This window comes from Carettochelys insculpta, chromosome 2 (assembly GCF_033958435.1).
Source record: "Carettochelys insculpta isolate YL-2023 chromosome 2, ASM3395843v1, whole genome shotgun sequence".
NCBI classification, from domain to species: domain Eukaryota; kingdom Metazoa; phylum Chordata; order Testudines; family Carettochelyidae; genus Carettochelys; species Carettochelys insculpta.
The window spans coordinates 6,968,049-6,979,413 of record NC_134138.1 but is presented as its reverse complement, the minus strand read 5'-3'; the positions used below and the strand labels follow the sequence as shown (position 1 = coordinate 6,979,413).

Sequence of the window (11,365 nt, the reverse complement as noted above, 5' to 3'; positions counted from 1 at the left end):
GCCTGCTGTTGCCATGTCAGCAACTGAGGCCGTCTGTCCTCACGGTGCTGGGCCAGCAGCTTAGCTGCAAAGGGGGCTTCCTAGACCGGCTGGCAGACAAAGCCTTTGGTGGCTGGGGCCAAGCCTCCTGGCTCGCCTCTCTGGCGCTCGAGGGCTGGGGCAGACTGCAACTACGCCACTCCCTGGAGCTCCGGGACTGGTCAGGGCAGGCGGAGGCCACGCTGTCCACCTCCCCCCAGCTCTCTAGGGCTAAAGGAGACTGCAGCCACTCTGCATGCCGGCTGGGTGGGGCAGGCTGCAGCTGTGCTATCCCAGGCTGGGGGTATTACCCTGGGCACAGCAGGGGTGGCTGGGCTCTGGTGGGCAAGACAGAAAGGGACCTTGGATGGAAGGGGGGAATTGCCTCCCCAAGCCAGGGGTCACCCAACGCCCATGCTGACAGCCAACAAGGTGAAGGAAACTACCTCCTGACACGTTCTTTGGCCACAGCTCTAAAGAAAACTCTGACCATCTCCTCGGTGTGTCATTCGTAAAAACGGCAGGGAATGGACTCCTGCGCGGGAAGAGAATGGACAGTTGTGTGCTACATGTCAGAAGTACTGCAAATTTGTAAGAGCCCTTCTCACTGGTCCTGTATCCTCCTGCACTGTGGTGGGCCATTCTCCAGCATCTGAAAACTTACAAATTCTCTCCCACCATCAGTGGCGCAGACACGACTGAATAATGCAGCTGTTCTTCATGTGCATCAGAACCACACCAGGGAACTAGCTGTAAATACGCTTGCTGGCGATTTCATCCAACAGGGAGCTGGAAACTGACGTTAGTGATGACAGCTTGTAAGTGAGCGCAGGGATGTGAAGCTGCTGCAGTTCGTGAGAATGGAACTAGATAGTTTGTTACTGTTTTGGTGGTGATTATTAAGATATCAATGACAGACAAATGCAATCACAAGAATATGAAAGAGGTCTATAAAAGCGCTGAGAATAGCTTCCCCCACAACAGTCAGAGCCGCCTCCCAAACACACCCCACTCTCGATGCACCCACCGGCAGAACCAAAAGTCAGTGGCTGTGCTCCAGCCCCTCCAGATGTCAGAACCTAGTGGGCAGCAGCATCTTCCAGGCTGCTTCCCACCCTCTGCTTCCTGCATCCCTCCAGAGGCAATCGGTGCTTTGTGCCTGTAGATGTCACTCTCCACCATCTCTTCCTTCTGGCCTTCTATTTTTCTTTCTCCAAGATCCTGCAATTTTTTTTTCTAAATTCCTTTCTGATCTCTTTCCGGCCATGTGTGATTGCAGTTTCCTCTGGGCGTCCATTTCACCAGCCTGAAATTAATCAGCAGAGAGAAAGCTGGAGAGAGAAAAGAGGGGAGAAATCCCCTTTGTCATCTCGATCCCCATGCAGAAGCAGGAGCTGCAGCACTTCAGGCCGATACTCTCTCATCAGGATCTGCAGGAGGAGAGGAGAACTGCAACCCTTGGATTGTGATCTGCTAGATCAAGAGGGACCCCACATCCTTCAGATTCATTTACTTCATTCCTCCCTGGAATCTGCAGGAAAAGCCACCAGGAGAGACTGCCTGTCCTCCCTGCACTCCAGCCCTCTCCACACCGACTCTGGAGGAGGTTGCACTTTGCTGGCTGTGGAGGGATTCTCTGGATCGGGCTGGACAGCTTTTTTTACTTTGCACCATCTGGGCTTCTTTCCTCCCTCCCTTCGCCAGCTGACAGTCAAATCCAACCTGGCGGAGCTCTACAGGGGCTTGTCCTCTGCGCCACTCCGCAACACCACCAGCTCCAGCCCCCATCCACGGAGGGTATGGATGTTTGGTCTGTAAAGGTGCTGTTGTAATTTCAGCCTCCTGGACCTGTGCTGGTTGGATGATTTTTTTTAATAGCTCTTGTGTTTAAAAGCGGGCACCAAACCTTCCTGCTGGCCCAATCTTTCACTGCTTGCTGCAGCTGCTGCAGTATTAGAGCAGGGGAACCTTATTGTGCTGGATTTTACCCGCTTCCTGGGTTGCAGAGGGAGATGGTTGCAGGATCCTTCAATCCCACCCCCTTCCTCTTTCCCCTGCTCTGAGACGAGTCCTGCAGCATAGGTGGAGTCTCGGGTGGCTTGGGGGGCAGGAATCGAAACAATTTCCTTTCCGAGGGTCTTGACTGCATTTCCCAAAGGCTCCTTCCTTTCATGCATGACACGGAACCCGCTTGGTGATTCCAGCAGGCGATGGCACTGCAGTAAAGATGTCAGTGTCCAGGCTGAACAGCGTCAATGGGTTTTTGGAGGACTCCAGGATGGAGGTTGGGGACATGGGAAGGATCCTCAGGAGTTTGGAAATTGGGACCGTGCTGACCCTCTTCTACCAAAAAAAGTCCCAGAGGCCAGAGAGGAGGACGTTTCAGGTGAAGCTGGAGACCAGGCAGATCATTTGGAGCCGGGCGCCTGAGAAAGTGGAAGGAGACAGTGAGTATATTCCGCATCGCATGAACCGAGAAAATGTCTGTCTCTGAAGAGAGGTTGTCAGATGCCTCTCTCTAGGGGAGCGGGGCTTGGCGCAGCTCAGTCCAAGATTCCAGGCAATCCCAGCCGAATGCACTGGATTGTAAATCTTTGCAGGGGGGGCAGCGAGGCCTAGTGGATTGAGCACACAGGAACTGCCCCATTCTAATCTCAGTTGAGATGCACTGCATGGCGGCGGGCAAGTTTCTATCTCTTGGCTGTACAACGGGGGTGATGACTGTCATGTGGGCTCAGGAGTTAACTTTGAAAAGTGCTTTTTTACGGGTCATGTTTGATGAGGTTGGCGGGTTCAGGTCAATAGCACCTTTATTCCAAAGCACGTTACAGACTTTACTGGGTGTACCAGCAATGTCCACAGCTGTCCTTTCTCTAGCCACTGAGAAGCTGCAACCTCTGGAGCCGAATGTGTGGATTCTCTTGCCTAGCTTGCTGCCTCAATCAGTGCAGAAGAATGCAGCCTGTAAGTGCAGGGGGATTTAGGTCAGAAGCATGTAGCTACTTGAGCAGTGAGGCAGCAGGGCACCCAGGTGAACGCTCCCTCTCTGACAGAAGGGGCTGGCAGATCTTTAACAGTCACAAATGGTTGTGACCTTTGATTGCACAGCATCCTAAAGAGGGCACATCCAGCAGCAGTCTTGTCCACCAGCATCACCCTGGGGCTTTGGCTCTGTGCTGGGGAAGAGCGCCACCGTCCCCACCAGCAACACACCGCTGCGTGCCACGGCCTGAGTTTTCTCCTGGGCCGTTTGCCACTCCAGCAGAGACCTAGCCCAGCCCTGGTGAGCACATTGCATCTGAGCAGCTGGCAGCGTGTGAAGCAGGTGGGCCCCTCTCCTCACCTGCCTCCCCATTGTTTTTCAGTGAGAGCCCAGAAATTATTGGGCTGTTGTCTCTCTCGTCTCACTCAACCGCCGCAATGCACATCCTTTCCCTTGGCAGCTCTGGACGCTTGCTGCCTGCTTAGCACGTACAGCCATTCTCAGCTCTCTCTTCCTTTCTGATTGCTCTTGGCATCACAGCCCTTCCTGCTGCAACTCCACTGGAGATAATGTAGCTGAGGGGGTGAGCGTGTGGGTTTCCTGTGTTGTTCCAAGCCCCTCCCTGTGCAGTAACACCCTGCTTCCCTCTCGGTTTTCTGGGGGCTAAGCTCTCAGCTCAGCACAGGCGGATTCACTCTTCTCGTCCATGTGACTTCTCAGGGGAATCGTGTGGCTCAAACCTCATGCAGAACTCAGAAGATAATACTTGTTCTGTTGCCTACTCAGGGTCAGATATTTTGCCTTTGCCCGGCTTCCAATGGCCAATCCCGTCCCTTATTTTTGAGACGTGGGTTCAGCCCTGATTTTACACCAGAAACTCACACAGGGTTATGGAGATAACATCGACGTTCTCTGGCGATGTCGACACCACAGCAGTCTGTTGGCAGAAGTTACTGTCGGAAGAGATCTTCCGACAAAACTTCTGTTGACCATTTGCGGCCACACACAAAAGCTGCTCGCTCTGTCAATCCACTGCATTGACAGAAAGCAGCCAGACTGCCCAGTCGTTCTCGCGACAGAAGGGCTGACTGGAAGCACAGCAGACAGGGCTGTCGACAGAGGGTCCCCCCCCGCCCCCGGAATTTCCACACTTAATTTCTGTGAACAGATTCTCTTGACAGAGACATTCCGCCTCCTGGAGGAACGGAAGGAGGCTGTCGAGAAAAATTCCTCATTCTGTCAATTTCCCGTTGTCAGAAGGCATTTGTAGTGCGGACTTTCCGTGAGTTTTGCCGACAAAACTCTCCTAGTGTAGACATAGAAGGCCCCACTGGGTACTGAGTCCCCTTAACGTGCAGTTATCCTCTGAGGAGTGGCGGTGGAAGAATGATCCCTTCCTACTCAGCAGACCTGCTCCTGCTGCATATTTCAACATCAGAGCCACTTGTGTCAGTGACAAAAATATGCATTTAACTCCTTTACTTGTATCGCCCCCATTAGACACAGCGCAGCCCTGGGAGAGGGAGCACCACCCAGAAGACTGGTTAAGTTCCAGTTGCAGGTTTAACTAAATATCTACATTGCTTTTATATCCTGCCCTGAGTTATTCCTTTACCATCTTGTTGCTCTCAATGGGGTTGCACATGGAAGATCTCATTTGAAAATAGTGAACTCACACAGGTGCAAGGGCAAAATTTATCTTGGCAAGGCATGATCACTGCTGATGAAGTGTGAACCAAAAGGAACCCAGCTTGACTCTCAGGTCCTTAGGCAGTAGACAGACAAGCATCTTTATACTTTGAGAGGGGAGAATTTTTTCTGGACTCCTTGGCTACGTCTACACGTGCCCCAAACTTGAGCTCATGGGAATAAGGGGACTTGGAAGTAGGTGGCTTCCTTTCGAAAAGGAGCCCCGTCTGGACGCGCCGCGCGGCGGCAAGGCGCGTCAATTTCGAAGCGCTGCTGCCGCCCGCATGCTAATGAAGCGCTGAATATGCATTTCAGTGCTTCATTAGTAAACTTCGAAATGGCCATTTGCATGGCCATTTCGAAGTTTGGGGCACGTGTAGACACGGCCCTTGGGAGACAATAAATGCAGGTGCCTTTTTTTGGTGATTGTTCAGTGCAGAGATGGTCTGTCGGATATTTGCAAAATGACTCAACACTGAACAGATCTACAGCCCTTTTCATTTTCAAAGTGCTGAGCACATGCTAATTAATCCATTCATAAGCCAGCCGTGGGAGAGCCCTAAATCGTAATAACCCAAGTTTATTAATGGAGAAACAGGAAGGGAAACTGTAAGCCTTAATTTTCTAATGTGAGCCTAAGACTTTCCATTCCTGTTTTGCCATTTTTGGATTCCCAGCTTGAAACGTACAGTGTAAGGTTCTGTCCCCAGGGAGGTCAGCAGGAGTTTTGCTCTTGACTTCAATGGAGTGAGGATTTCCCCCAGAAGGTCTCACTTTCAAAGGTGCTGAAAATCTACAATCCCGGATCAAATAACCCTTTGTTAAACTCCTTCCTTGTCCCCTCTCCTCCCCTCCCCTGCTACATAAACCCCAGATTCTAAAGCTGTATCTAGACCAGAGGGTTTTGCTGGCAAAATGACCATTTTGCCAACAAAACCCGTGGAGCATCCAGCTTCCCAAGGGCATTCTGTTGACAGCAAGTTGGCAGAACACAGCACTTTTATCGACAGCAGTCCCTGGCTCGCCACGAGGAAGACAGCCTCTGTCCACGGAGAGCTGTTGACAAAAAACCCATCTGGACATTCCAAGGGGACCTTCTGTCCACAGACAGGGCTTATGGGTGCTTCTGGTTGGCCGTTTTGCCGATAGAGCCGTTGACAGAGCAGATCACTCCTGAGATCTGTTGACGAAAGTTTTGTGGGAAGATATCTTCCAACAAAAATGTCCGTCAACAAATCGCTATAATCTAGACATAGCCTAAGTGTCTCTGGACCAATCATGTGAAGTGGTGGGTCTTATCCACAAAAGCTCATTCATTCCTTCGTATTTAAAGTGCTCCAGGGCTGCTTGTTATTCAGCAGGAGCCATTAACCTCTGTTTGCCAGAAGCTGGGCACAGACAACAGAGGATGGATGGGTCACCTGATAATTGCCTGTTCTGTTCATTCCCTCTGGGACACCTGGCATTGGCCATTGTCAGAAGGCAGGATACTGGGCTACATGGACCTTTGGTCTGACCCTGTTTGTCCATTCTTATGGGGTTTTTTTAAATTACGTTAACCTCACATGCACTATGCCTCTGGAAATCATGACGCAAATGTCTCACGTTGGGCTCTCAAAATTAGTGGATACATTTGAAAATAGGCACCTAAGTGACTTGCTCGTGGTCACCCAGAAAACCTGTAGCAGAGGTCGGAATAAAACCCAGAAGCTCAGAACAGAGGTTTGCTCAAACCTTTGGATCTCTCAGCCTTTATAGAAATCTGAGACTTTGATCATTGTTACTGTACAACTTCACTGATGTTTGGATGTTGATAAGGAACAGGCAGGAATGTCAGTAGTTCATAAGCCCTTAGAAAACAAAAACGCTTGTTATGCATTTGAAATCATCCCACCATTTTTCCCCTGCTAGGGAACTCTGTATATTCTAGTTTGCCTCTCCTAAATATTTTATATCCAGTGCGTCTCTTTAGCTGTCTCTTCAGTGCTAATCCAAGTAAGGATGTAATAATCATCCTTATAATTATAGCAGTGCCCAAAGGCCTCAGAGACTGTCTCTTCTGGGATTTATTTTCCTAAAGTTAATCTCAGTGGCTTAATCTGAATCACACCCCAACGTGTGGGCCGGATTGCTCTTGTCTCAAGGGGATGGTGTCCTTCACCTCTTGTCCCAAACCATGGAGACTGTACCTCATGCTGCTAAAAGCTGCCATGTGGTGGCTTCCTTTCTTTGTAGGGCGAACTAATCCCAAAAGGTAAAGCTTCCAAAGCCCATCTGGATCTTTCTGAATAGAGGGTGGTGTCCATGAGATTGTTAGCATTAGTCCAAGTACAATGCCATCTGCACTTGTCAGCACCTGTAGAATTTATTATGAAGGAAACTCCTAAGAGTTCGTGGCAAAATAGACTCTAGGACGTGTTTCTACAGAGGCTCTGTTTTAGTTCAGCATTCATTAGCTTGCTCATAGTATCACCTAATTTTATCACCCTACTATAGATCATACTTTGTGAGTGGGAGGGAGATAGACACAGGACTCGTGTGGTTACGTGGGTGTATACCTGTGTACAGCCTGGGTCTTTGTGAGTGCGTTTGGGTGTGACCGCACTGGGTTATATATAGGCTGGCAGTGTGTTTTTGGTGTAGGTGTAAATTGATGTTTGTGTGACTTAGATGGCCACAGGCATCCATTTATGGGATAAATGTGTAAAGTGATGAGTGTACTCCACTGTTGCCTGCGCTCATGATTTTTATCACGATACTGAATGTTGTTCTTAAAGCTCCAGCACTTGCAGTCATAGGATTACCTGACAAACTCAGCTGCCTCTTTTTTTAAAGGTGCATTTCCACTCCTGCTGCTTGAAACAAAAACTTGAAAACCTGACCCCCAAAATCCAGAAGGCAAATGAAAAGAACCCAACACCTATTTTAAATATCGTGCCATTTTAGGCCAGTCTTGTGATTTTTGGGGGCCTACACCATGATTTTTAAACATTTTGATGTTGATAACGCAGGTTGAAGCTCTATAATCCATCAGCCTCAGGCCCCTGACAAGTACTGGATGACAGAATTTGCCAGACAACAGGAGGTCAATATTGTCTAGCGCATTGCCTACACTTTCACTGCTTACGGGACTCTTAGAAGACATTTAGGGGGTAAATTACAGCTAAACAGCAGCACAGAACACTGAGAACTACGAACGGTGGCTGGAAACAAACTTTATGGGAATACAGGAAACTTGGGCACACCTGTGATAAGTAGTCGTCCAGCTAACTAAAGTCATGCCAGATTATGGAGGCTGTGTGCTCAGAGAGCGCCGGATTAGAGAGGTTCAATGTGTATTGGCATTCCATGCATCTGAAGAAGAGGATTTTACCCACAAAAGCTGATGCCCAAAATGAATCTCTTAGTTTTTAATATATCACAGGACTCCTCGGTGGAAGAGGCAATGGACTTAAACTGCAGCAAGGGAGGTTTAGGTTGGACATTAGGAAAAAGTTCCTAACTGTCAGCGTGGTCAAACACTGGAATAAATTGCCAGGGGAGGTTGTGGAATCTCCATCGCTGGAGATATTTAAGAACAGGTTAGATAGATGTCTATCAGGGATGGTTTAGGCAGTACTTGGTCCTGCCATTGGGGCAGGGGGCTGGACTCGATGGCCTCTCGAGGTCTCTCCCAGTCCTAGTACTCTATGATTCTATGATTCTAGGTGTTTGCACAGACTAACATGGTTCCCCCTCTGCTACTGGTACTGTGAGTGTGTAAATATGGGTGATTTATATGTATATGAGCACATATGGGATCTACAGAAGATCAGGATAAATCATTTAGTGGTCCCTTCTCGCCTTAAATTTTATGAATCAACATGACTACATCTACACAAGAAGCCTCTGACGCCAAAAATCAGTGTCAGAGGGGATTTCCCAGCAAAACTTCTGTTGACAGATTGTCTCTACACATAAAATCAGATCACAAGAGCAATCCGCTCTGTCAACAGAGAGCAGCCAGACTGCCTGGCCCTCTCTCGACAGAACGGCTGACCGGAAGCTCTGCAAACAGGGCTGCCCGGTGAACCAGAAGCCATCTCTGTCAACAAAAGGGCCCCAGAGCATCTACACGGCTGTTTTGACGAGAGAACACTGTCGAGAGGCGCATTATATCTGAACGCGAGAGGCATGACACTGCTGGCACACGTGCCAGGTTCTGTCAACAAGGCGCATTTTGTGTGTAGACATGCTGCAGGATTTCCTGACAAAAGCCCAGTTTTGCCGGGAAAAGCCTCTCGGGTAGATGTGGTCCAGGAGTGTGAGTGTGAATGTGAGTGTGAGTGAATGCATGGTTGCACGTCAGTTATGTTAGGACTCTAACACTGACAGAACTTAGTACGTACATATCATTTAATACCTTCAGAGCACTTTATGAATATTAAGTCATGAGCTTGAGGAGAGACTATGCTGACCCCTCCTTAACCTTCAGATCTCCCAGCACTTGGCTCCCCGGCCCCCCAGTCTGGCTTTTTGAACGTGCCCTGTCCTGTTTCCAATCAGTCGGAGAACCCCTATTTGTTCCTGGGCATTTGTCACGGAGCGTGGGGGCAACCAGGCCCTGCACCTCATCCGCCGTCAGATGTGACTGTCATTCAGCAGGGAGAGCAGAAATTGTATTCATCAATGAGGACACAGCTTAGAACAGCCTGGTCAGTACAGAAAACAGAAGCCGTCGGTACAATCCTTCCTAGCCCTCCTTCCACCCTCTCCAGCCAAACCAGGCTGCCCCACTCAACAGCCCAGTTCCCATTCCAACCAGCCAGGCCCCTCCTCCCTCCTCCCTCCTCCGTCCTGTTTCTTGGGGAAGAAAGGTGTCACCTGGCTGACTAGAATAAAAAGAGCAAGGAGGGCCTGGCCTATGGGTGAGACCTCATCACACCAAAACTCCCCTCACCTTGGTGCACTGATGCTGTGCCTAGGGAAACTGAGGCACCACAGGGGAATAAAATCCTTACACACTCACTTTGTCACACTGTTATCCAATAGAATGGCACCCTCAGCGTCCAGTACAAATCAATCACCCCCCTTCCCTCCCAGCCATCGTAACAGGGTGAACTGGGGACTTCCAAGGCCAGGAGACAACCCCCATCTGTTCTATCTGATCTCCAGTTTAACAATGCGCTGCCTGGCCTTAAGGCTTTGCCTCCACTTGTGGTGGTACGTAAGTTACACTGGGGCCTTTCCCCACGTGTAACTTCCCCTGCCAGAGCCTTTCACTGCAGCAGGCAAAGGCTCCACCAGCAAGGCAGCAGCACGACTAGGCTGCTAAAAATCGCAGTGTAGAGAACGGAGGGGCTGTAGGGTACCTATGCTGAGGTTCTGCGAGTCTGTATTTGTGTCTTGCTGGCTACACAGCCAACTGGACTCTGGGGGCAGCATAGGTACCGTGCATGCCGCCGAAGAGCCATTTCCCTTGGAGGATCTCAGTAGCTGATCCTTATGGCTGTCTTGGGAGGTGAGTCGCTGTCACTCACCCCACTAAACCCAGAGCACGCGAGACTCAGCCAAGCTCACGGAACAACTCAATGGCAGACTCAAGGATTGAGCCCAGCACCTGCAAAACCCCAGCACTGCACCTTGGTCACATAGCCTGCACAGCCGGCTTCTGAGCAACCTTGCCACCGCCATGTAGCATGGCTACAGCCCAGCAAAACACAGCAGCAGAAATGGAGCACTTTAAAGACTGACAAAATGATTTATTCGGTGATGAGCTTTCGTGGGACCGGCCCACTTCATCAGATGAGTCTGGCCCAAGAAAGCTTGTCACCGAGGAAATCATTTTGTTAGTCTTTAAAGCGCTACCTTTCCGCTGCTTTGTTTTATTGGCGCACAGACCTAACACAGCGACCTCTCTGTTACATTCTAGCAGAGATTTAAAGCACAGGCAGCCCTAGATGGCTCCAGTCCAGAGCCCCTGTTTTTGGCAATTGAAGCAAAGTATCAGGGTCCTAAAAGACCACTGCTGGTGCAACAAGCATTTGGAGAGCACAGTTTCCCCCCGTGTGGACCACAAAAGCAACGAGGGGTCCTGTGGCACCTTAGAGACTAACACAAATGTACGAGCATAAGCTTTCATGGGCAAAGACCCACTTCGTAGGATGCATCTGACAAAGTGGGTCTTTGCCCACGAAAACTTATGCTCATACATTTCTGTTAGTCTATAAGGTGCCACAGGACCCCTCGTTGCTTTTGCAGATCCAGACTAACATGGCTACCCCTCTGATGCATAACCACAGACTTCCAATATCCCATGGCTGTTTCTTGAACCAGAGCAAACATAAGACTTATGCAACTTTACCTAGCAAACACGGGTGAAAATTAAATAGGCAGTACCCTGCTTCAAACTGGCAGCTGGTAGCCACCCATCTCTCCTGTTCAAATAAACATAGGTGTTCCCTTAGCGCACTGAGAATGAGATTACTGTGTGGGTTGTGAACCGTAGAGCTACTTTTCTCATTGCTTGCTTGCGTGTGGGCAGAGGTGTCTAATGGTTAGAGGGAATGACAGCTTCAGACTTCCCAGATTCCATTCCCATATTGTCAGTGACTGACATGGGACCAATTGGCAAGTCACTTAACCTTTCTATTCCTCAGTGTCCTCATCTATATGCCAGAGCCAGTAAAACCCACC

At 49.7% G+C, this 11,365-nt stretch overlaps 1 protein-coding gene across 2 annotated transcripts in view; it reads left to right on the top strand.

Moving 5' to 3' along the window:
- Positions 1-696: 696 nt before the first annotated feature.
- LOC142009088 (1-phosphatidylinositol 4,5-bisphosphate phosphodiesterase gamma-1-like) overlaps positions 697-11,365 on the top strand; it is a 99,999-nt gene continuing 89,330 nt past the window's right edge. For both annotated transcript variants that reach the window (XM_074986581.1, XM_074986580.1), the window contains exon 1: positions 697-2,465. In XM_074986581.1, coding sequence (XP_074842682.1) covers positions 2,246-2,465 — 220 coding nt within the window. In that variant the 5' untranslated portion in view covers positions 697-2,245. The remainder of the gene's footprint in view (positions 2,466-11,365) is intronic.